At 27.4% G+C, this 26,048-nt stretch overlaps 3 protein-coding genes across 6 annotated transcripts; all 3 read left to right on the top strand.

The window, feature by feature from the left end:
• The first annotated feature begins 3,846 nt into the window (after positions 1-3,846).
• LOC145192642 (afadin- and alpha-actinin-binding protein-like) lies at positions 3,847-16,731 on the top strand. Its single transcript, XM_090100056.1, has 15 exons — positions 3,847-4,051; positions 10,412-10,575; positions 10,818-10,875; positions 11,576-11,791; positions 11,875-11,981; positions 12,287-12,341; positions 12,442-12,531; positions 12,607-12,658; positions 12,857-12,931; positions 13,119-13,240; positions 13,346-13,393; positions 13,684-13,812; positions 15,656-15,740; positions 15,904-16,057; positions 16,358-16,731. Exons 1-15 carry the CDS (start codon positions 3,863-3,865, stop codon positions 16,506-16,508), a joined length of 1,695 nt encoding a protein of 564 aa, XP_089956182.1. The 5' UTR covers positions 3,847-3,862; the 3' UTR covers positions 16,509-16,731.
• Positions 16,732-17,312: 581 nt separating this feature from the next.
• LOC145192565 (uncharacterized) lies at positions 17,313-24,028 on the top strand. 4 transcript variants are annotated; one of them, XM_090098997.1, is made up of 12 exons: positions 17,313-18,194; positions 18,280-18,848; positions 19,955-20,213; positions 20,401-20,599; positions 20,801-20,921; positions 21,042-21,158; positions 21,483-21,605; positions 21,728-21,928; positions 22,135-22,266; positions 22,388-22,609; positions 22,986-23,251; positions 23,755-24,028. In XM_090098997.1, exons 1-12 carry the CDS (start codon positions 17,437-17,439, stop codon positions 23,797-23,799), a joined length of 3,012 nt encoding a protein of 1,003 aa, XP_089955123.1. In that variant the 5' UTR covers positions 17,313-17,436; the 3' UTR covers positions 23,800-24,028. The 4 variants fall into 4 exon arrangements, with proteins under 4 accessions (XP_089955123.1, XP_089955129.1, XP_089955136.1 ...); XM_090099010.1 differs by lacking the exon at positions 23,755-24,028 and having other exon boundaries at positions 17,379-17,748; positions 17,814-18,194; positions 22,986-23,303; XM_090099019.1 differs by lacking the exon at positions 23,755-24,028 and having other exon boundaries at positions 17,464-17,748; positions 17,828-18,194; positions 22,986-23,303.
• LOC149894837 (uncharacterized) lies at positions 23,843-25,686 on the top strand. Its single transcript, XM_090099027.1, has 5 exons — positions 23,843-24,028; positions 24,325-24,444; positions 24,602-24,770; positions 24,990-25,494; positions 25,585-25,686. Exons 1-5 carry the CDS (start codon positions 23,878-23,880, stop codon positions 25,669-25,671), a joined length of 1,032 nt encoding a protein of 343 aa, XP_089955153.1. The 5' UTR covers positions 23,843-23,877; the 3' UTR covers positions 25,672-25,686.
• Positions 25,687-26,048: the final 362 nt, after the last annotated feature.

Genomic DNA, 26,048 nt, shown 5'->3' with positions numbered 1-26,048 from the left:
GCAGAATGTGCTAAAATTAGCAAAAACTGAGGAAACCTATTTAAAGACAAAGTCTATATCAAAATATAAGTTTTTTTGTAACCTATAAACCTATTACCGTCATAATAATTGATTTTTAAGTCCTCTGACCAGGCGGTTGACCACTCTTACCTGCCGGATTTCACGACTTTGACCGGGAAAGCAGTATTAAAACTTTTGTTACAAATCAAAATGTAGACTTTAAGGGCCATGGAATTTAATTCTGGCTTAAATACTAAGGTTTGACTAATCAGACCATCTGATTGATTCTAACCCTGAGCACTATAACCAGCCTGATTTACCATTCTGTCTAGGAATGTAACAGTGTAACATTTTTTGGACGAAAAAACATTTAAGGCATAAAAACGGAGATTTAACCACTTATCACTACATAGCTAAATGAATTATAGGACCAAGTTGGTTGAACTAGTTTGTTAAACAAAGTTAATTTGGGCTTTTTTTAGTTTATGTATTGATTTAGTTTGATGCATTTATTGAAGTTTGTTTAAAGTTTATAAATCATTTTCTATGCAAAAATTCAGTTATTATTATCATTTCTTTAAACTTATGTATTAAAAGAATACACCATCTGGAAATTTTTTTAAAAAATTCAGTGGTGCACCTAAGGAGGTAAGTACCACTACATTATTAAGCAAACTAGTTGCAATTTAAATTTAAAAAACTTTCTGCTGTATTATATACACAAAAGTATTTTATTTAAATGAAATACCTAAGTTTTTTTTTCACTTCTTCGGCTGCAGTGTAATTTTGGGTGATTTGTTTTTTAATCTAGAGCAGATTTTAAATACCCGAGGTCCCCAAATGTAAAGGAAAAAAATATTTATGATGAAACCATATTTTATGGTTTCATCATAAATATTTAAAAATTTAAATATTTATGATGAAACCATAAAATATGGTTTAAATAAAAAATTATTGCACCTTTTTTTTCAATATCGATTATTATAGAGCTTACTTGAACAGCTTATTTTAGTTTAAAAGACCAACAAAAAAGTTGTTGAAGAAAGTTAGAAGGAAGAATAATATCAAATCAAATCAATCGATTGATTTTTTTCTAATATATTGATTTTATATATTGGTATAAGAACTGTTTCATAACTCCGAACTCTTTTGAAATACTTCCTATTTTTAACTAAACTTAAAAGGTATATGTGTGTGTGTGTGTTTGTGTGTGTGTGTGTGTGTGTGTGTGTGTGTGTGTTTGTGTGTGTGTGTGTGTGTGTGTATTTGGTGCCGCTACAACCGAAAAAACAATTTAGTTTTAAGGATTTTAATCAAATAATTATCATGAAGAAATTTGTAAACGAAAAAGCAAAATATTAGGAAAAATGTATTATTTTTACACTTTTTATCCAAGCCTTCCGTAGTTTGACAATATTTGTCGTTGCACCTTGACACCGATAGTGTGTGAAAAACATTACAGCTTGTGGTACAAGTTTTAATTTGTGAGCTGAAGTGTATGTAAAATAATTATTTGTCTAAAGCTGTTGGATATTTCTTTTTTTTCTCTTTGCTTTTTCTTTTTCCATTAAGAATAAGCTCGGAATTGGCGTATAAACGATAAGTGTTTATTTACATCTAAGGTTTTTCCAGTCAATTAATTACTTAATTTTAAAATATTGACTTTCCGTTTTGTAATGAAAAGTTTGGTTGTTTAGTAGACTGATTAAATAAACGTTCTTTTAAAAACTTTTAATAATTTAGATTAGAACTTCAAGAATAGCTCTACTGTTTAGAACATTACCACACATTGGGCTTTTAGAAACGTAGAAAAGGTTTTTCTCGAAATTGTGTTTAAAGCAAAAAAAATTAGTTTACCATAGTTCAAACGCAATAATGCATACAATATTGTTAAAAAAAAAAAAAAAAAAAAAAAAAAAAAAACGCTAATTATTATTCCAGTCGATTAGAAATTCCTCCGTTAAATTTTTTTTCAATGAAACTCAAACTTTTTTTGGCTGAAGAAAATACTTGCAATAGTATTGCAGGTATTGCTAATATCTGCAAATCAGACTCTCCTTTTAATAACTATTAAAACTATTTTGTAGAAATTCCTTTGAAGGTGGCATAGTATTCAAATGTTATATATATTTGATAATGGCTTTTAAGAATTATATTTCCACATATGCCTCTTTGTTATACTCTACAATGTTAATTTTTTAACTAGTAAAACATGATTTAAGGGGTTAAAGCTATCTTGTCCAAAATATTCGAAATTTAATTTCGGACTTCGTTGAAGAAAGCAATAATGGTGATGAGCATAAACACGGTGTTTACGTAATTCGTGTTTTATATTTTAGTATAGTATAATCTAGTAGTTTCATTTATCTATTATTTAATCAAGATAATTTTTCAAAACTTTTTTTTAGAACTGTTTTTTAGACTACAGATTTTTTTCCCTTTTTTTTTTAACTTAGTAACAAAATTTAGTCTTAATGTTTATTTCTGTTGTATTGGGTAAAAAACTCTTGAATGTATCTAAAATTATCTATGTGTTTTTAGGTACATTCATGATGTAACTTATTTATTACAAATGTGTATGTAATGAATTGAAATTTAAACTTTACTACATTGCTTTACATTTTTGAAAAAGATGTTGTATACATTTTATAATGAGTATGGTAATTATAATTTTTAGAAGTTCCTGGATTCCTAAATCTTCCCTGGAAAATTCTGAATTTTCTAGATATTTTGCAAAATTTTAAGTATTACCTTGGTCTCCTAAGTCTCGGAATTTTACAGAGTTCTCTTGATACCACTTTTAGTAGTTTATAAGGTTTTGTAAAGTTTGAGAACTCTTTTAGTTCTCCTAAAACTGTCATGATTTTTGTTTTCTCATTTACAAATGTTATAGTTTTTTTTTGTCATATAGTTTTTAGATCTGTCTACATTGTTGATTTTAGGAAGTAGTTAGTATGTGTATTAAATTGAACTTGAATTGTAGTAACATGGTATATGAGTGTCTTATATCTGTATGATAATTGAGTGTCTTATATTTACATCATATATGACTGTCTTATATTTGTATGATATGAAAATCTTAGAGTTACTTTTGAATACTTTCTATTATTCATTTGAAATTATTTTATTTAGATTATAAAAATCTGGTAAATACTCTGAAATTTATTAGGTAAATGAAAACTGATGAAAACAGATAAAAACCTTAAATTTTAGTTAGTTTTTGCTATGGCAACTTTATACAAACAATTAGAATGTATCTATATATGCAATATATACTTGTATTATATACAGCAGCTCTATACATATTATCTAAATATTATAAATTTGCAGATATTATTTTTCTTTCTAGTTTTTTTTTTTTTTTTTTTACAAACATTCCAAAATTAAGTTAAGTTTTTTTGAAAACACTTTTAAATTAAGTTTATTTTGAAAACATTTCAATATGAAAATCCAATGATGCAGTCTTTTTAAACAGAAAAATGTAGTCATAAAATAAAACAAGAAGTTTTTACATTTTTACACTTTTTTAGAAACAACTTATTGTAAAATTCAGAAGAAAAATTATAAAGAAAAAAGAAGAAATTTATTTTAAAATAAAATGATTATAGAGTTTATCTTAATGTGCGAAAAATGAAAAAAAAAAGCATAAAGCAGTTATATTTAAAGAAATTTAATATATGATAAATTAAATAATAGTGTATTTAGTATATAATATAATTTAATAATAGTGTTTTTAAATGTAGGATATTTTTAAAGCATTATATTTATGTATAAACAATATTGTTTTTTATTTTTTTAACTATTTATAGAAATATTTTTCATTAAAATAATTCTGTTTTCTATTAGACTTTTAATAAATAAAATGAATAAAGATGAGTTTTGGGATGTTTCTGATTTCTTGAGTCGTTATACAACAAAATCAACAACTTCGGCTAGTCCAATTATTAAAGATAACGACTTATCTAATCGTAGTAGTATTGATTTTTTTAATGTTGAAGATGTTTTTTGTACATCACAGAACTTAGATGAACGTCTCATTTATTTAAACCAGGTTAGTTAATTTCCTTCTGTAAATTTTTTTGTAATTCTTTTAAAGTATTTAAAAGGTTTTAAAAGTAATTATTGCACTTAAAGTTATATGAAAAATGTTTCAAATGTTTCATCTATAATATATGTTATATATTATGGTCCTTATCTGGACCTTTTTTTTATGGTCCTTATCTGGACCTTTTTTTTTTTTTTCCCTTCTAAGAGAAATCACTTTCTATTTGGATTTTTTTTAAAAAATGTTCTATTTAAATTAATTTGATGCTATTAAGTATTGACTTAGTAGCATCACTTTCTATTTAACCCATATAAACCCATGATTTTTAAAATGTGTTTCTTGTCTTTGTTTGGTGTGATTTAGGTCCAAATGAACAATATTCATCAACTGTTTCATAATTTTTTATATACTTAAGTGAATATAGGTGAAAATATAGGTGTCAGTTTAAACTGACGCTAGCTGCAGGAGGGTACAGGTTTTCTCACGTGTCATATTTGGCTATGACAAGAAGAATAGTCAAACTCTGAAACCAGGAATCACATGGCAATGTTAACTGATGCAGCATAACTCACAGTGACGTTTTATAACTGTTATTAATTATTTCACAGGGCCACCTAGCGAGTGAAAACTGCCCGTTTGATGCAAAAGTGCTCAGAAACAACGAAATGGATGCAAAAAATATCATGAACTTTTAAATAGCACATAATAACTGTAATGTCACATTAATGTTAAGTTGCAAAGACTATATTTCATTGACAAAAACAGGCATCAGTTATTTGCAGTGGAATGCCTTAAAGCAACCAGGATGCAGTCCCACATTGCACTTCTCACAGTAGAAGACTGATGTGCCTTTGCAGCCGAGTGCCACACATCAACGCTGTGTACCCTGAGCAATCCAGTGATCTGTAGCATCTGTGCATACTTCAGTAAGTACTCGTCGATCGACTGCTACACGAGGTGGCAGATACGGCACTGTAGTGTCTGCACATAGGTTTGTGCAATCTGACGTCGAAATGACAGCAGATCATGCTCCGGGGTGCCAGGTATTTTCTCCTGCATACGGTACAGCTGGAAGGCATTCTGAACGGCCAAATCAACACAAAATCTAAATATTGGCCAATACCATTTCTTTGATCGGTGCTGAATCATATAGCAAGCTAGATTTTGGTCTAGGCGGTCCACACCGCCCATCCCATAATTGTACAGTTGTATTACTGAAGGCTGATCAACGTCTATGCGCTTCTTCTGTGCTGATGAATATCTCTTAGCTTTGCGAAGTGGTGCGACACCAGCGTAAGTTGATGCGACTGTCACAACCTTACTGTCATGCCAGCGTACCAAGCATACATTAGCCTTTTGATCCAGGGCAACGTCATGCAAGCCACGAGGTAGCTTGTCCATTGCTTTGATGTTTTTCAATGGCGCACCTTCAGTTTGGTTAGAACGGAGAGTGCCTGTGGCGGCCATTCCTCTATCCGCTAGTAAGCGCAACAGTCGTGGGCTGGTAAAGAGGTTGTCAAACACAATGTGAAAGAAATTACCATCACGTTTTGGTAAATCTTTTGTGAGATTGACCACCACCGATCCACCGAGGCCCAGATCTTTATCTGTCGTGCCGGCACCTTGATATGGGTAGAAATTGATATCCCAAACGAGTTGTTGCCACCTACATCTTATACCCGAACTTGATGGGTTTGCCATGGATGTATTGCTTTGCACCATGTTTTTTGTAATAAGAGATCATACTTTCGTCGATGCCGATGATTTGTTCAGGCTGAAAGTTTGCCAGGCAAGCAGCATTGATGGACTGGATAAGAGGGCGGACTTTGGCAAACCTGTCAGTCATATCAAGTTCGTTGTTATTGGCAAAATGTATATTACTCATTACGGAACTGAATTTATTGCGTGACATAGCGGCCGACACCATGGAACTGTGTACATCCCCCGCAGTTTCCCAATACATAGGGCGACGAGGCAGAGGAGCATAGCCGCTTATTAGAAGAATCGATAGGAAAAGCTTGAGTGATGTAATGTCCAGATCAAAATTGTCATGGCCTTTTTGAGCAGCGTATTCTTTGCTTTCGTTGCATATTCTGTGCATTAATTCTGGTGTCATGAACAACTCAAATAATGACACTGGTGACAGATGGTTTTCTACTTTAGGTGGGGGTATGGTCCATGGAAACTTTTCCTTTCTGACGGCCTCCTTGAAGTCGCTTTTGACCCATGACGGTTTATACGGAACTTGTTTCTTTGTTTTCTTGTGCTGCGGACCCTGTTCCACTATATCATCTGCAGTGTCCTGTGTATTATTTTCTGCATTGTCCTCCTCTGCAGTGTCTTCTGCACCGTCCGACTCTTCCATTCCAATAACATCAGTTCCATTGGGTCTTCGTAGTTTCATCGTCGCTTCCGCCAGAAGTTAATTATGATTGAGACTGTTTGGATCTCCACACACCTCATTCTCATCACCAGAATCTTCATCAGTGTCTGCACCAGAGGTATTGGAGGAATAATTGATATTTCAGCGCTCTGAAGACATTCATCGTCTGTATCTTCTAGCAATTGTAGCACCTCATGAAGCCGGTACCTGCAAAATATATGAAATTAGTTATTATTTATTTGCTCTGATGTTGAAATGACGTCAAAGCATTCCCACAAATTACGTCATTATAAAATAGCAGTAAAATAATAATAAAAATTAACAATAAACAACTCTCAACCTTCAAATATAAGAACTCAGAAGGGAAATAAGGTGGGTCACAGTAACTTACATAAATACCAGACTGCTGTAGTTTAACTATTTTGTATTAGATAAGGCTCATATATTTACAAGGAGTCATACAGTGTCTACAAACTGATGAAAATGCCTTCTATTCCGAGGTAAATAAACTGTTTGAAAACCTGTACCCTCCTGCGGCTAGTGTCAGTTTAAACTGACGCACAGAAATCGCATAAAAATTTAAGAAGACTAGCTTTGTTGACTATACCGAATATTCAAATGTTAAAACGATATTTAACAATATATTTAATCTATATTTCAACTAAAAACAAAACATATATGCATACCTTTTTCTTGACGAAACACTCATGTTCGAAAAATATTAATCAACGCTACTAAAGTGTGTCAACTGAGCAAAAATTAAAATAAGTTAATGCAGTTTACTTTATTATCAGCATCATACATTCACACATGACGTAATTATTACGAAAAATGTAAAGAATGTTTGTTATTTTGCAAATTAAATCGGATAATGTGACTGTCAGTTTAAACTGACGCTAGCCACATATGGGTTAAATAGAAAATTTGCAAAAAAAAAAAAAAAAAAGAAAAGAAAAAAAGAAAGAAAAGAACCTATTCCAATAATAATAAAGTAGAAAAAAAGAAAAAGAAAATTGATCAATAAATATTTTAATTAGAAATTACTTTTGTTGATTTTATAGCCAAAGCAAATGAAGCTGATTCATATAGATATAATTTAAACCTTGTCATTACTCTCTTCTTTTTTTTTTTTATGATAAATAGAAATATTTAAAAAACCTTTCAGAAAAAATGCTTTAGTTATTTGCAAATATTAGACATTTTATTGTTGTTTAAAGCTACACCACATGAATCAAATATTTGCGATGAAGTTATGTGATAAATAACGTAACAAAATTTTCCTATGCAAAAAAATTATTTTAAATGATAAATTCCACAGTAAAATTATGTATGAAGCAAATGTCATTTCAAAGCATTTGCATACTTTATTTGTATGATTAGTTGGTGTTTTGAAATGAACACTAAAAAAGATAAAATGATAAAAACTATTTTTCTAAATAAAATTTTGAGTACTCTTTATTTATGCTTCAACTTTCATCAATAATTTGCCAAAATACACTCCACCATGAACAAAAAATTGAACATTTATGTGTGATAATATCTTTTGATCTGCAAAAAAGTTACTTTTGACTTTCTTTATTACTATAAAATTGTTGTAGTTAAATTTCTTTTAAATGTTAACTAAGTATGAGTTTATGTGAAAAACAAAACCACCATCAAGTAATGACGGACCTATGAAGGATTATAATGGAGCCTGATAACACCAAGAACACAAGTACATTCTTGTTTTTAATTTGCTCTAAGAAGATTACCATGGACAAGAAGGCTACTAAAAATGGTATTAGGTACCACTTGGAGTTCTTCCACACAAGCAAGTATATTAAGTATAATCACAAGGGTTTATTTGTAAAGAAAAGAGACAAATACATGACTCAGACTAATACATGTTCCCGATAGTATCAGGAACATGTATTAGTCTGAAGATAATGTTGCCAGTCAAGGTAAATTAGTTTTGAAAAAAAAAAAAAATACTCTTTTTAAATGTGATTTAGCTAATCTTTTTACAAAGTAAATGAAATGTATTCTTTAAGATATTGTTAAGTGTTATGCTCTCAAATTTTAATTTTTCTCAATATAACTAGATTGTGACCTAAAAAAATGTCTTTTCCCAAGACAGTTACCAAATCAATCATGGTTTGGTAATTGGAACCAGAAAATATTTTAAGAGTTTTTACAGCTTGTATTCCCAATATAATTTTTATTTTCTTGAGAATTATATGCAGATGCTAAACAATATGTAGACCTTGACTAATTCACAGGACCCCAATTTTTTTAAAAAAATGAAAATAAAACCCATTGAAAAAAGAAACTATATACAAAAATGAATGCCATTGTTCAAAGTGCTTAAAAATGCAAAAGACCTTTGGGTTTGACATTCAAAAACAATTAGTGTACTTAGTTCCAATTGCAAAAATAGTTTTACAGAGATAAGTGTGGACTTTTCGAAAAATACCTCATCTATTTTTAACAGTTAATTTTATATTAGAAAATTAGTTTGAATAACAAATACTAAACATACTACCGATATTTAGTTCCATTGATCAAGTTACAGTATGATTGCATTACTTAAGTTCATTTGTAGCACTTTTTTAAATCTACAAATTAAAAAAAGAAAGCAAAAAACATTTGGAATATTTTTATCATACTTGTGAAATCTAAAGTAAAGGTTCATCAGTATCCTTCAAAATTAAACATACGGTCAGCACACACTAACTTCACTAAGAGTTTCAATGACTTTGCAAATAATTGACCAATTTTAAAACTGTGTCATTTGAAATTTCAGATTTTGAAATAAAATCACATTTTTTTAGAAATTTTATGTGCTTTATATATTTCTAATAATAAGCAAATTTTTATCAATTTTTCTTAAGACTTTGTATAAGCTAAAAAACTTAGGATCATTGAATGCTAAAATGCCCTAATCTCAGTTTTAATGTTCCTTGATCCAAAGCATCCATGGATTGGAACTAAAATGTAACACTTACTCAAATCTTTATCAAAAGTATGTAGGAAAAAGGGTGATGAAAAATTTTTTATCTGCCAGTTTAAAAAATATATGTGCTTTTTATAAATTCATGTACCTTAAAATTAAGAGTCTGTGCTGTTAATTTTATCACAATCATTTATTTTAGCATTTTAAATAACTTTTTAGTATTTAAATCATAAATTATGCCATATGTAAATAAGAAAAATTTATACATTTATACATTATACAAAATATATACATTATTACATTATATTTAAAATATGGATCAACTTATAAATATCTTATTAAAAAATAATATCCCTTAATCGTTTTGAGCAGGTTTATACCCATTATGGAAGCTGTAGATGTTTTGTTTATGCATCCTGTATTTTTACTTCTATATACATTACTTAAAAGATATTACTTTAAGCTTACCTTGAATCTAAAAATGTCTCAAAGCATTGAAAAAGATTTTTGGGGAATAATTGTTTTCTTTTCAGACGTAAACAATAAAAATGAATGATAGGGTAAAGAACAAGGGAAAAAACCCAGGAAGAATTTTTAAACAAAAATTTATATACAGTGATATCAAAGTAATTAAAGTTAAATGAAGTTGTAAAAGCAGCCTAAACTTTAATATTTTTTGATATGTAAGATGTCAGCTTATGTATTATGATTTTCAAAAAATCATTTAAAAAAAAAAAATATTTCTGAAAAAAGAATGATCATATTTTTTTTTCAAAAACAGTGCAAGTTTTGAAAATTTTTTTTTATTTTCAAAAAAATTTTTCTAGTACTTCAGTTAAATGTACTCCTTGTCTATCAAACCATCGAAGTGGTGTAAAGAAGAATTTTCTTAGGAGCTATTGACTTTAATATTTCTGTTCATTTTCTCTGTCATATTTTTATTTTAACATAATCTGATTGTCTATTACAATAGAAATTTGATGGTCTATTACAATAGATATAGTAAATTAAAGCCATTCTTTTTTATGTAAAATAAATCTTTGTTTTTCAGGAATTAAATTCATTAGGTCATTCATCAATATTCAAGAATAACAACCTTTTGAGTAAAAATGATATCAGAGATAACTTAGATCTTGCACAGCTTGTTAACTGCACTTACGAATTATTAAAACTACAACACCAACAACTAAGAGTAAAAGATGAACTTGAAGAAAAGTAAGTTTTTTACTGTTTTATTCTAACTTTGTTTTTTTTTGTTTGTTTGTTTGTTTTTTTTACATATGAACTTTTAAGCTTTAACAGTTCTTTTATGAACTTTATGTTATTGTATATCTATATGTATTGTATTAGAGTATTGTGTTCAGACATGAGTATTGAAAATTGAATTACCTTTAAAGTTATATGATAAGGTAATGGCTTTTTTAATGCAGTTTTTACTCTTATTTATATTTTCATAGACAAATGCGTTCTGAAAATGATAATGAATTTCTAATTCAAAGTCAAACTCGTCTCAAGGTAAATTCTGTTTTATAAAAATAGTTCAGAAATGCTTAACTTTAATGCTTTAATTAACCTAAGATGTTTTTAAATTTATATTATGCAATTATGTAGTTGTAATTATTAGTTTTGCATTATTTGGACAGACCTTTTGAATAGAAAATTGTACACAGTTAATATAGTTGTCAATTTCTTTTTATCATGTCTTCACAGGATGAAATGTAGTTGTTCATACAGGGTATAACATTCTTGCTCAGTCAGAAAATTTATCATTCTGTAATTGTCTCTTTGTAAGAAAAAAAGTTCTGAGTGGCAAACTTCTGATGAACCTTCTGAAAGATTATACACATCATTTGAAAATATTGGTCAACACCCTGATTTATGTGCTCATACTTTTTTATGGTACAACAAAAAATGAGCAAGGGATCCAAGAGGAAGTTGGTAAAAGCCTCAAATTTGGCCACATTTGGCCCAAATTTTGACGTTTTGTATGGAAATTGAGCCAAAAACGGTGTTTTGTCGCCAATTCCAGTGCTTGCCAGCCTTTCTGTTGACTGTCTTTGTCATTTTTGTGCTCAGCCTGATAGATTACAACAAAAAATGAGCGAGACTTTCAAAAAAGCTCGGTGAAAGTGGCCAAAATCGTTGCAACTTTTATTTACATACTTTTTTATGAAGCAAATTTTGATTAGAAAGCAGTTACTATTTTATATTTTAGCAAGACTTAGAAAATGCAAAGCGAGAGCTAGCGTTATCTGCTTGTCGGGAAAATGAACAGATGAGCAAGATTAAGATACTTCTTCAAGAAATTAAAACTGAGCGAGATGAAAAAAGAAAAATGAAAAGTGATTTGGATCATATGAAAAATCAGTGTCATCACGAGTTGAAAAGGATGGAGAAGGAAACATCGAGACTTCAAGCAAAAGTTCATCAGGTTTGGTCTGGTTTAGTTATACTCATTTCAATTGTTGTTAATTTTTTAATGCTTTTTCATTATAGTTCACTTCTTTATTTTAGCTTTTAAATGATAAAACACAAGAGAAGAAAGTTTCTATTGAGGTCTTGAATGTGTTGCAACGGGGAGATGGTAAAAGAAGTACTTGGAGAACAACAACTTCAAAAAGGTATCTAGAAAAATTGCTTTTAGTCAATCATATCCTGTGCATCTGGAGAAAAGTGCGACATAATGTTGCTATCACAAAATTGATGACAAATGTAGTGGCATTTTGTAAAAACTTTATTTACATAAAATTTTTTGATATTTGTTGAAAGTGTAATAACTAAAATATTAATATAAAGATTTAACAAAATGCTAAACAGAAATTAAAAAAAGAATTATTTTTAAAATATTAATATAAAGATTTAACAAATGCTAAACAGAAATTAAAAAAAGAATTATTTTTATCACAAGAAAATTTGTTGGTTTTAGAAACGAGGAAGATATGTATAAATTAATTATTTCAAGTTACGAGGAAAAAGAAAAGGTTCATAATTTGTGATGCTTTTAAAGTTTTTTATGTTTCCTTAAGTTAATATCAACAATGATACATCTTTGAATAAGAAAAAAAAGTCTTCATTTTTCAGATTTTGCTACTAGAAAATCAAGCAGTTCGAGAATTGTTACAAGATATTCTAAATATGCTTCTTTCAATTAATTCCTCTCAAACAAATGAGGTTTGCTTCATTTTTTTGTTGACAGTTGAAAAGTTTTTCTATTTGTTTTCATTCTATTTTTTATGATTTTTTTAGGCTGTTGAAGATGATAAACAGTTATACATGCCATTTCATCTAGTAAAAAATGGTAGATTTACTATTAGCTTAATCTTTCAAGAACTAATGTAAAAAGTAGAATTAATTGATAAATATTAACTTTAAAGTTATTTTGATATATTATAAACTTTTAAAATACTTTAGTTGTTAGTTAAATTATTATAATTTACTCAAATTATTATAAATTATAATAATTTGAGTAAATTATGATAATTTAACTTTTTTATAGATATAAAACAAAAATTCTTCACAGCAATTGAGTCAATTCGACCTATGCCTGAGAACAAAACACATTCCACTCAAGGTAAAATTTCAAAATATGGCACCTTTTTTTGTTAATCTGAGTTCTTAAACGGAAGAATTTTAAAAATCTATCATTTATATGTTTTGCATTACTTAAGAAATTTTTTGATAAATGCTTTTCAAAATCTTCATATTAAAAATTATTTTTTTATTTTTTATTGGAAATTTTTTTACATGTCTTGCTCTAGAAGAAAATAGTTCAACCGTTTCTAGTGCAACATGCAATGATTTGCATTCAACATATAATGATTTGCATTCAAAACTTGAGAGCTGCGAAGCTATTATTTCTGCTCAAGAAAAGTTAATTCAGGTATCCATTATTTTAAATCCAAAACTCTGACTCACTTTTTTTTTAACTATGTAATCTTTATTTATGTAATATTTATATAATATTTATAAATCTTTATATTTTTAGAATTTAAAAGATGGAAATACTCAAGAAGCCCTTCAAAAAATATTGATGGCAAGATTATTTTATTTGAAATAATAAGACAAAATATTTTGACTAAAAGTTTTCACATTTATAATTTTTATTTCAACATAATTATTACTTGTATTTAATTATTACTTCAATATAAATATCGTTCAAACATAATTATCATTTTGATATTCATTTCCTTATATTTATCATTTTATGCATTTTCAATATTTTTTGTGTTTGTTTCAATATTTGTACAAAAAGTTTTCATTTAATTTAGTTGTTTGATTTTTTTTATACGATTATGATTATTTTCAAAATATTCTTTGGTTTAGAATTTTGATACAAGCATAAATGGTTTGGCAGATAACCAAGCACAAGAAAAAGTCCTCCAAGAAAGAAACAAAGCATTTATAGATGAACAAAAAAGATTTACAGATTATGTTCTTAAAATAGAAAAAGAGGTTGTTGTTTTTTTTTTTAAATATTTTTTTGATTTTTTTGATTTGTTTTTTTAAAAAGAAGTTATTTTACTCTAAGTTAATTTAAAAACGAAAAAAAAATCAAAATTTTTACATTAAAATTTCTCTTTCATAGCATGCAACGTCATAGTAGGAGTTACACCAGCTACATAATTCAAAGTTATTACATTAAAAAAAAAATCTAAAATGTTGCTACATTAATCTTTAATGTGTATGGAATTTCGCCTAAATATACAACAATTTTATAGGAATAGACAACAATAGAAATAGTTCTTGTTATAATTGGAATAATTTTATAGAGTACTGATGAAAAGTTTAGCACACTTCAGATTTAAGTTCTCTTATTTTTCTTTAACTTTATTTTTTAAGCAGTGAGATTCTTTTATTTCTTTCAATTTTTTTTTGTGATATATTTCCATTGAAACATGCTGAATAGAAAAGAATATGATCCATCATTATTTTTTAAAAAAATAAAAAAGTTGTCACTAAGAAATTTTTTTCCTGTTTTTTGTTCATGAAAAATCTCAAAAAAAAAAACAAAAAAAAAAAAACTCGAAATCTCAACTCTGTATTTAAAATGGAATCAAGACATCGAGAGATTGTAAAAGAATTGTAAACAATTGTAAAAAAAAATTGTAAAAAGATTGTAAACAGAAGGTAAATAACAGAAAGTTATGCTGCTATGATGCTGCCAGAAAACCATTGCTAAAACCATTAGATCAAATAAGACAAACAAAATTTTGCAGAGAGTTCTTAAAATTGACTAATTATAAGCTAAAAATAATATTATCTATTGAGAATAAGAATATCATATAGAGAAGAGGAGGCATGGTAGGCATTTGGGGTTGTATTACATATGACTGAAAAGATCAGCATAGATATATAGCAATTCTTAAGGATCATTTGATTCCGACTAAAAATATTGAATGGATGTTCCAACAAGAAGAACCTGAATGGATGTAAAAGCAAGATAGCTATCCATGCCACAAAGAGAAAACAGTAAATATTTGATTTAAAGAAACTAACGCTCAAGTACTCTCCCAGGAAAAAATGTATAGATAGTACTAGACCAAAGTACATGTGTACTAGACCAAAAACTGAACAGAGCTTGTGTAACATTAGCATGAATCATTAGCTGAATCTCTTAGGAAAAATTAGAAAGAGATATTCACCAGCTTGCCATTCAAAAATTATCAAAAACATTTCAATACTGCTATAAGAGATGGGCTAACTTTGTATTAAGAAAAAAAGGCAGCCATATTTCTTGTTAACTCTGCCTTAAAATCATGTATCTGTAAATATTTTTTGCTCATCATAATCTAATTAGATTAAAATGTTTTTTTTAATTTCAATGCTAATTTTGATTTTAAAGTAACTAAAAAATTCTTATTTTTTTTCACTTTCATAGAAAAATTTTTCAATTTAAATCTTATGTGTGCTAAACTGCACTGCAAAATTTTGAGGGTGCAAAAAAGTGTTAGTTTACATTATTTCCTAATATATTTAGTTTTGATTGAATTTCTGTCTCTTCAAAAATAAATTGTCAACATTCTTGTAATATACTCTGTTAATATAGAAAAACACCCCTTGAATTATTTTTCATGTTTTCAAGTTTTTTAAAACTTAGAAATAACTGTATGTTAAATACTATTAGTTATTTAATTAGTAATTAATTAGTAATAATTAGTAATAATTAGTAATTATTACAGTTATAATATAATTAGTAATAATTAGTTATTTAATAATTAGTAATTAATATATATACTAAAAATTGGTAAGTTTGTTTGAAAATGATCATCGTAGAAAACATTTTTTTGTTTGTTAGAAAGAAGAATTTGAGAAAGAACGTGTAGAGTTCTATATGAGCTGTTTGTCCACACCCGCTGTAAATAGAGGATTGCATGGAAAAGGTTTTGGAAATTCTTAAATTTTTGTCTAGAAATACCAAATCATGATTTTGTCTAAAGTTTATGGAGAAATTGATGATACATTTTAAAACTTTTTCTAATATTTGTATTCAGCATTTACATTCTAGCATTTTTGTTTAAAAACTACATACTTCATGTTTTCCAGTATTGAAGAGTGAGTCCTTAAAGTCAGCACAGCCTATCTTTAGCCCTGCTCCCCACTCATCAAAAGTTAATACACCATCTACTGCTGATTTATATAAGTTTATGTCTCTTACGTATGATAGAAAAGAGCAGCCTATTTCAAACACAACCAACAGGTTAATAAAGTTTATCTGTTTAAAGACTTTGTTATTGTTAACACTATTGATGTTTACAAAAAACATTAACTTTCAAATTGATTTTACTATTTTTATTTTTTGACTATTGATTTTACATTAAATAAGAGAAATTAAAAAGTATTGTTATTGATTGCTTAGTAATTAGCTATAGATTTTGATTTTTTTAAAAAATTACCCCATGGCATCAAAATACTAAACTATAAAATACCATATATCTGCATTATTTATGTTTTTTTATGTTGGTGAGTTTTATTGGTTGCTTCACTGTTTTTTTTTCAGGTCTGCTTCTCATGATGGCTCTTTTATTTCATATGATACTCAAGAATCCCCGTCTGTAAAAAAACTTCAAGAGCATGCAAATAATATTCGCAAAGCTGTTGAAGAGAGACATAACAAAAGTACAGAAGAAGAGAAAAGGTTTATTAGCTGAAAAGTGTGGAGATAAAAAGTATTGGAGATAAAATAGAACTTCTATTTGAAGTTATCATTTTGAAGGGTAATTTAGTTTTAAATGAACAGTGAGATTTATGAGTTCAGTGCAAATAATATTGACTGTTAGTGTATAAAATTTGAAAATTTGAAGTTTTGCTATGAAAAAATCTTATTCCTACCACTTTTTATATTTTTCCATTAAAAATCAATTAAAAAAAAAATTAATAATTTGAAATTTAATATTTCTTTCCTTGTTAATTTTTTTTTTTTTTTTTTTAAAAAAAAAAAGTATTTTTAGTTTTTGAATGAAGAAAAAATATTATTTTCATAATTTGTTGAAATTTGTTTTTGCAATTGTTGGAAATGTCTCTTTAAACTTCTTTTAAAAAATAGCAACGTAAGAATAATTGATAGTGTTGTTAATTATTTTCTAATTGAATTGCTTTGAAACATGACATTCATTATTTGAAATGTAATTGCACTGAATATTTTTATGAACGTGTGATGGATTTTAAACTTTCGGTTTCTAGAATGATGAGTTATTTTAAACTGTTGTAAAAATTTTGATATTTAAAGCGACTATGTATATATTTGTATACATTTTCAAAATATATATATACAAAATTTCTATATAGAATTTTTTTTTATCTTTTTTTCGGAAAAATAGAGAACTCTCTAGTACATTTAACCTATATGATTAACAAGCTTTTTTTGTCTTTTTTGTTTTGTGTGGGAAATAAATAGAAAACTTTAAAATGAAGTAAAAGTCAAAAACATGTAAAAGTATGTAAGCAATAGTTTTAAGTTTAGCATTTTTTTTTAAAAGCTATTTAAAATTATAAATTGATGTTTAAATTTTAAGTTAAATATAGCTTAATATTTATCTTCATTTGTAATAGTTTAAATAAATTTATGAAATTATGTAAATGAAACATTTTTTGTTTAAATTGTTTAGAGATTTAAGTATGACTTTCTATGTTGTGATCCTGTTTCTATTGGTTTCTTCATGCTCTTCTGAAATAGCTGAAAATGTATTTATGGAAGAATATATTAATGCTTTGGAAGGAAATAAATTTAATTGTCAGTCAGTTGAAATATCTTTTTTACTATGGTTAGAAAAGCACAAATCATCAGAACATGCTGTTGTTTGTGCACTTAAATTCGTTAAGGATAAAAACATTAAGAATAAACAGCCCATTTGGATTTTTCTTCACAGTATATTTACTAAGGAAAAACAGGTAATGAAAGCCTCTTATGCACTTAAACAAGTTAAAAATAAACAAACTTTAACAATGTCAGAAAGATGGTATTTTTTAGGTCCTTTTCAAATTGGAAAACCTGAGTTTGATGGAAATCCTGCGGTAGATCATGGTAAAGATATAGCCATTGATCATCGATGGGATAGCACATTCCATGTCTATTCAGAACTGGCTAGTAAAGGGATTTTAAAGTGGATGCAAGTTTTGCCTCAAAATGGTGTAATTCATCTTAATGTTGAAGTTGACTGGAATAACTTAATTTCATCTTTACAATCTATGGCAGTAACTGAATGGAAGGGTTTTCTTGTGAACGATTTCTTTTTAACTAAAGATAGTGATGTTCAAGCCCAATGTTTGGGTGTTAGTGTGTTTTATATCAATGATATTGTAGTAAATGGTGATGTTTATCATCGCCAGGAATATTGGTAAGAATGATGCTGTTTTTAACTAATAAAAATTTCAAAATTGTAGTGTAAATGTAAATTAATTAAATATGAAAACATTTTTTAGGCATCCATTATTTTTGCCTATGGGTAACCATGTCATAAAAGTTCATGTCCGTGCTAAAGTTAATGCAGTAGTGAAATGTAGCTTGAAAATCCTAAAACAACGCAGCCTTGTATTTCACAGTGTAAAGTTTTCACCTGATCTTGTTGCAGGAAATTTATTTTCTTCTTATGTTTCTATTTTGGTTTCCAACATGAATCCTGTAAAAAATCTTTTCATTAGAAGCTTGACTGCAACTAGCTTTGATTTGAGTGATTTATCTGCAGAATTATTTGGCAATCAAGAGTTTTATCCTGGTCAATTTAGCAATACTGTTATAAAGCTTTCATATTCAACTAGCAAGATGCATGCAAGTTGTAAAAAGGATGCATTTAAAATTGTCCTTCTTTTTAAAGTCAGTGATGGGAAAGAGGAGGAAATGAAGTTAAGTTTACGATGTCGTGAAGTAAACCAGTCTTTTTTGTTTACATTTATTGATCATGATGGATCAGTTCAGCATGCAGCTGCAATACAACCTCTCTCTCCATGTTTGTTAGAGAAATGTCCAGTTCTACTAACACTGCATGGCACAGGTAATGACTTTGCCAAAATATTCTGATCTTTGTTCTAAATTCAAAATCTTTAGAAGTGTTGACTTTTCTCAGAAAAAAAAGTTGTAGATGAAATATTAACAAAAACAGATTACTTAAATAGTTCAAAGCTGCACCTTGCACAAATTATGAAAGTTAGTATTTTTGTTTATCATGTGTTTTTTTTTTTTTCACTCTTTTATTTCATTTCATTCATTGTGTTAATTTAGGTGAGTGTCACTTTATAAATGAAAATTTATCAGCATAATATCTACTACCACACAGAAATCGTTTGATCCTTTTTCTTACTTCACAAAGGCTCATCTGATTTCGGTGGTATTAGGACAGTTACTTTTATAAATATTAACGAAATACTCAATATTTCCATGTTAACCTTAAGTTTATGACTGTAAACAATTAAAATTTGCCACCGTTAAATCTTGAGTTCTTTAATTTAGTGTTTAGTATAGAATGAAGAAAAAAGTTGACAATTAAAAAAAAAAAAAAAAAAAAAAAGATGCAATAATAGAAGTCAGTACAAAAAAACTAATAGAAAGCTTTGAATTCTTCCAGCTAATCCAGCCTTCTAACAGTTGTAATAATTACCTGGTATATCTATAAATTGACAGGTTAAAATTTAACACATTTGGCCTGACTTTAAATGATTCTTGATTTATGACTTTACAGGATTTTTAAATTTCATTTTTATGTTGTTTGTGCTGCCATTGTTGGTTATTTTTAACAGTTCAAAAATGATCTCCTTCCAATTGCAATTTTTAGTTTCTATAGTATCATTTATTAAAAAGTTTGATATCTTTTTGCTGGAATTTTTTGCTGCTCAATAACAGCATGTATTTTAGTAGTACAGTTTGTAAAAATCAATAGTAATATCAACATTTCAATGATTAAAAACAAAATAGTCTTGGGATGGTCCTTGAGTCTTCCCAGCAGAATTTAGCATTAAGCTCATAAAGCCTAAAGAAACCTCCAGTTTTGCATCATAATTATCATATTGCTTTTTAATGTTTCTTTGGTTACACTTATAAGTAAATTATTATTATTTGTTATGAAAAAATTAATGATAAATGAGTATTTCAATTACATTTTAGGTGTCTCTGCACAGAATCAAGCTGACAGCTACAAATATATGAAAAATGGTAAATTCCTATTTGGTGTAGATAAATTATGGCTACTTGCACCAACTCGTCATGGTGCTCACAACTGGGAAGGTCCTGGAGAACTTACAGCTTTAACAGCTGTAAAAGAACTTTCTCTGCTTTCTTCCAAATCAATGGGTTATTTTTCTAAATGTGCAAACTCAGATCTAATTGTGTTTGCTGGTCATTCCATGGGTGGCCATGGTGCTTGGTAATCTGATTTTTTTTTCTTTAAAAGTAGCTGTAAAGTTTATATGCTTTGTGTATATAACATATATAATATTATTATTTGTAAATACTAAATATTTCACACTTAACATATCTATTTTAAAATGTTTCATATTTATAGCACTTAGTTAAGTTTAATTGTATTAATTATAATATTATATTGATTTTAGGCAGCTATCAGTTCATAACCCAGATCTTGCATTAGCTGTTATTTCTGGAGCCGGATGGTTGAGTAAAGAAGATTATGGTGATTCAAATCTTTTTTATCATTTTGATGTTTCAATAAGTTATATTGACCCTGCAATTAAGTTTATACAAGAAGCATGCATCAATGAAAATCATGCAGATAAACATGCTTCAAATTTAAAGGTATAAATTTTTTTTTTTAAAACTATTTACAATGTTTACCTTTAATTAGTTTATTTGATTTACGAAAAAAATGAATTAAAAATAATATCTAAATATATAATATACAAAAAATAAAAAGATATAAAAATAGATAAAATCTTTTTCTTTTATAACTGTATAACTGAGATTCATAAATTTTTCATAAATTGTCTATAATTTTAGGGCCTTTCTGTGATGATACGGATAGGAGCTGATGACAAAACAGTGCATCCCTATTTCTCCCGAAGAATGTTTCGTCTCTTAAAAGCAAACAATATTAATGTAACTTACAATGAGTTTCAAGGTTGAAATTTTTGTATTTAACTATTTCTAATTAATAATAGATTTCAAGAGCAAGCTTTTTTTTTTTCTTTTTACTTTATATATTTTGAGTTCAGAACATTTCTTGTTTTGTTTTCTGAAGGAAAAGACCACTGGTGGTGGGATACAAAAAAAGCTAATGATGGTGGTGTGACCAATGACTTTCAAATAAGATTATTTGCCACACAGGCAGTTGATAACTATGAGAGATTTCAGCAAAGTATTTGTTTTAACTTTTATCGTCACTGAATTTTAATTCTATAAACATAAAAGTGTTTATAGAATTGAAATTCAAGTTGACTGCACAATTTCATATTGAATGAGGTTGTAATATAAGATCTTGTAAGATTATATTAATAGATCACTTGGAACTTTTAAGATTACATAGATGATTAATGAGATTTTAACTTAAGATCATGTAAGATTGTAAAAAAAAGTTTTATGAAACAATAATATATATGACATAATAAAAGAAAAAAATGTGATTTGATGGGAAAGTATAATTTTTGTTAACATTTTTTCAACTTTCTGTTTTTACTTTTAGCTTCGGAATGTTCCGATGAAAGCTGCACACAAGTGTATGGCAAAATGAAATACACAAGTGTGGGAAAAAGAAGAAATTTTGGCAGTTTTCATTTTGTTATATTCAATCCTGCATCTTTTAATGGTTTTATTTTAATGCAGTTTGTTTAGTTTGTTTTTTTTTTGTTTTTTTAATTAATTTGATCAAAAATTTATCACTTTATTTACATTAGTTTACATTAAAGGTTTAAAAAAACATTTTTACAGGTGGTCGAGGAATTTATGTCATTCAACAGAAATTTCCAATGCATAAATCAGAAATGAAAATTGAAATCAGCGAAAATGAAGTCCACATCTTTACAATAAACATCCTTTGCATAAAAATCACAGAACCAATTATTGATCCGGTGATTTGGCAACAAAAACTGATTCACATTGATGGATTTAAAGTTCAAAGCACTGACCAAGGTTACATAATAGTTTAATGGAATTTGAAAATTGTTAAACATATTTAGCATAAATAATGTTAATATGATTTTTCTTTATGCAGCCTGTTATAATAATTTATGCAGCCTGTTAGAATAATTTATGCAGCCTTGTATAATAATTACTTTTTTTTTAAATAATTTTTTAAACTTTTCATTTTAGTTAGCTTATCTTATATTTTTATTCAGAGTTACCATGGTTTTTATGTTTACACAATGAGACATGGCAATACTGTAAAGGTGTTGGTGCTAATGAACGAAACATCTCTAGCTATGGTCCTGCTAGAAGAATAGCGGAAAAACCATTTCATATTTCCATATGTAGACTTTTTTTTTATGTGCATTTTATAATTTTTTTTACATTTACATTTTAACTATTTATTTTTTTAACTATTTAAAATTATTTAGGTACTATTTATTTATTAATTATTTTTGATTTTAGGTGATAATGAAAATAATGAAGAAATGTCAGTTCTTTTGAATTCTGCAATATTTCTTTCAAATTTGTTTCAGTCTACCTCAGACACACCTGTTTTAATAAAAAAATTAAAAACTTTGTCTGATACCACATCAGATAACATGATTTTACTTGGAACGGATGACTGTACAAAAAGCATGGGACTAAAAAAACTAATCAACTTTACATCCAATGGATTGAAGATTGGTAAGATAAAAACTTAGGAAACAAACAAATACATTATATTATATTATGATATATTGTAATAAATTATAATATTAAAATAAAGTAACATAATAAAAAGTCTTCGTATTTTCTGACATTCGATCCAAAATATAAAATAATTTTGTATACATAAATACTATATAAATAGTATGTAAATATAATAATGTATTTTTTGTATTTTTCTCTTTCTTTTTTTCTTGCTGTGGCAACAATAATTCTAACCATCCTTCTACTAATATACTACTAAAATAAGCTGCATACACATAAAATTATGATTTTTTGAATAATTTCTTCATGTTTCACTTTTTTTCTTTATAAATATTTCGTAGTGTTATTTTAATTTATTGTGTTAATTTAGGTGAGTGTCACTTTATAAAAGAAAATTTATCAGCATTATATCTACTACCACACAGAAATCGTTTGATCCTTTTTCTTACTTCACAAAGTGCTGAAAGTATACGAACATATGCACTTCGGTTGTCATTTCCAACAATTCCCCCTATGACAAGGTCACCATTTTCAAATCTGGTCCCTGATTACTTGATACTCTCTCCAGAGATTTTGTCCCAAGGACCAGGAGGATTTCTTTGTGGAGGTTTTTGGGGCAACACATGGGGATATGATGTGAAAACATCATCATGTACTTGTTAACAGAATAATATAAGTTTTTAGAAAATCATGGAGTTATGTTAGTGTTAACTTTAAAGATTTGTGATCACATGTAAATATAAGCAGCAAAGCTACTTTTAAAAAAAAACATATATATATATATTGTTGAAATGGTATTATGGTTTGAAATTTTATATTTATTAAAATTTTACTAAATGCTAAAAGATTTTTTCATTATTATAGTATAAATATTAATATAACTATTACATTACTAATATTTTGAACTACTTTTTTTAATAATAATTTTTAAATTAGAAACAAAGTCTCAGTTTTAATTATGAGAAATAAAAAATGTAATAAATAATAAGTATATATAATGTAAATAATAATAATAAAAATAATAGTAATAAATAGTAAATAATTTGAATATTTTGAGGCTATTAGTTTGTTTTTTCAAAATGGTAGACTTTATACAAAGCATATCGGTATTCTATCCTAGTATAAATATATTTTAATAGTACGCATCACCCAAATTGCCCATCAAACCAGAGTTCCAGTCTTGATTGAATATTGGTTTTGATATATCTTCTGTTGGAAGTTCACCATTTTACATATTTGGATTGGATGATTTATTTTTAAGAATGAAAAAATCAATTGCTGTTCTAGCTCACCCACTTTTTAATTTTACTGAAATGCTCACAAAAAATCTTCCAGATTACAACATTCGTGAGATAAAATACAGCGGTTATGGTGATAGCATTTCATCAAAATTGGAAACCCTTACTAAAGAAGGTACAACTTAATATGCAACTTCTAAAACTTTAATCTTTTCTTCTGTAGTTTACTTTCAACTTTGTAATTAAATCAACTTTTATTTGATTAAATTTAACTTTTGTAGTTAAATCAACTTTTTTAATTAATGTTTTTTTTTTTTTTTTTTTTTTTTCCAATCTTATTACTGCACATTTAACCATTTGTTGTAACTTTATAATATTTTTTTAAGTTGCATTTAAATTTATTTATTTTTTTAACTTTTTTTTTATTACCTTGTAAAGTGATTAGAACATAGTTGTATTTTTTACACTTAGAAAATGATGCATTACTAAAAGAAATTGAACAGAGTGAAGTGTTGCTAGTTGATCCTTACTTAATAATTCCAATTGTGAATGATATCAAGAAAATTAAGTGGGTTCAAGGTATATGGGCAGGTACTGTTATCTTTTTTGAATTTTTTTTTTTGTTTAAAACTGCTCTCTTGTTATTCACTTTGACTAAAAGTTTTTAAAATTGTCTTTGTTGTTATTTATTAATGAGGTTGAATGCTACAAAAACATATCCCTTTGCTTGTTTTTTTTTTTTTTGTAGGTGTTGATGTTTTGACTCCCATTTTTAATAAAAATAATATTCCCACATTCCAGTACACTCGATTTGGTGGGAAGTTTGGGCAGCATTTGTCAGAGTATGTAATTGCTCATATTGTTAACAGCGAAAGAAAAACTCACTTCCTTTATGATCAACAAAAGAAAAGAATTTGGTAAAAAATCATAAATCTTTTTTGTAAATATATATCTTTTTAACATAAATCTTTTTTTTAACATAAATCTCTTTAAATCATAAATCTTTTTTGTAAAAATATAGTTGCAAAAAATCTTTAAAGTTTCCCTTTTTTGAATTTTATATAAAACGTTTTGTGAAATAGTTTTAAATGTATTTTAGTACGAAGAGTAATTAGCTATTTTTGATTTTTTATTAGGTCCCAGTCAAAGATAATCATAAGTAGTGCTCCTTATCGTCTTTTATCTCAATTGTCAGTCTCTATCCTTGGAGCTGGAGAAATTGGTTGTGAAATAGCAAAACATTGTAAGAGCTTTGGAATGACTGTATATGGTATGGTATCTAAAGAGAGAGAAGACAAAATTGAAAACATAGATGAACTCTTTACATCCTCTTCACTTCCAATATACTTGCAAAAGTCTGATTACATTGTTAATGTCCTTCCCAAGACACCTCAAACAACTGGAATTCTCTCAAATTCTATTTTAAAAAATTGCACTGAACGTCAGTCTGTTTTTATTAATGTTGGTCGAGGCAATGTTTTGACTGAATTAGATATTATTGAAGCAATAGAAAAAAAATGGATCAGTAGTGCAATACTAGATGTTTTTGAAAAAGAGCCATTGCCACCCAACAGTAAACTTTGGGACATATCAAATGTTACAATTACTCCTCATGTTGCTGGTCTGGCAATGACCACAGAAGTATGTTAAGTTTTAGATTTACTGTAGAATACTTTTTTCTTCCGTTTGAACAGTACCTTGGACAGATTACAATATTTTTTTTATTTACAGGTCATAGAGATATTCTTGGAAAATTTAAAGCGTTATGAAGAAGGCAAACCGCTCAATCATGTTGTAGATTGGGTTAGAGGTTATTAACATAAAAAAAGAAAATTTTTTAAAAAATTTTTAATTGTAAACATTCTGATTGATTTATTAGGAGTATTTTTTAAATAGATTTTTTGTTTAAAAATTATAAAATTATTTTCAAAATCTATTTACACTAGTTTATTTTAATTTTTATATATTTTGTAATTGTTCTTAAATGAAATAGGCTATAAATATTTACATAATGAATAGATTTATTATAGTTATCAAAATTATTCAAAATTACTGTTGGAACCTTTTGGCTTGCTTAATATTTTTATGTGCTGATTTGTTATGGTTTTTATTTTTTACATCTTATGCTAAAACAAAAATAATATGTTTAAGACGTTACACTTTTTAATCAAAAGTGATTGAAGTATTTTGTGAGT

This window comes from Hydra viridissima, unplaced genomic scaffold, assembly GCF_058129835.1.
Source record: "Hydra viridissima isolate aposymbiotic clone 2 unplaced genomic scaffold, HvirCarnegie_v1 scaffold_1, whole genome shotgun sequence".
In the NCBI taxonomy this organism is placed as follows: domain Eukaryota; kingdom Metazoa; phylum Cnidaria; class Hydrozoa; order Anthoathecata; family Hydridae; genus Hydra; species Hydra viridissima.
Note: the sequence above shows the minus strand (reverse complement) of the source record. Positions and strands in the feature narration are given on the sequence as shown.

Bases quoted from the DNA above. Each gene is read 5' to 3' on its own strand.
- LOC145192642 (XM_090100056.1), top strand. From the start codon at position 3,863: ATGAATAAAGATGAGTTTTGGGATGTTTCTGATTTCTTGAGTCGTTAT. The intron at 10,876-11,575 runs GTAAATTCTGTT...TTTATATTTTAG, and splicing joins AAAGTCAAACTCGTCTCAAG to CAAGACTTAGAAAATGCAAA. The intron at 12,932-13,118 runs GTAAAATTTCAA...GTCTTGCTCTAG, and splicing joins CAAAACACATTCCACTCAAG to AAGAAAATAGTTCAACCGTT.
- LOC145192565 (XM_090098997.1), top strand. From the start codon at position 17,437: ATGAAACATTTTTTGTTTAAATTGTTTAGAGATTTAAGTATGACTTTC. The intron at 20,214-20,400 runs GTAATCTGATTT...TATTGATTTTAG, and splicing joins ATGGGTGGCCATGGTGCTTG to GCAGCTATCAGTTCATAACC. The intron at 20,600-20,800 runs GTATAAATTTTT...CTATAATTTTAG, and splicing joins AACATGCTTCAAATTTAAAG to GGCCTTTCTGTGATGATACG.
- LOC149894837 (XM_090099027.1), top strand. From the start codon at position 23,878: ATGAAAAAATCAATTGCTGTTCTAGCTCACCCACTTTTTAATTTTACT. The intron at 24,029-24,324 runs GTACAACTTAAT...TTTTACACTTAG, and splicing joins GGAAACCCTTACTAAAGAAG to AAAATGATGCATTACTAAAA. The intron at 24,445-24,601 runs GTACTGTTATCT...TTTTTTTTGTAG, and splicing joins GGTTCAAGGTATATGGGCAG to GTGTTGATGTTTTGACTCCC.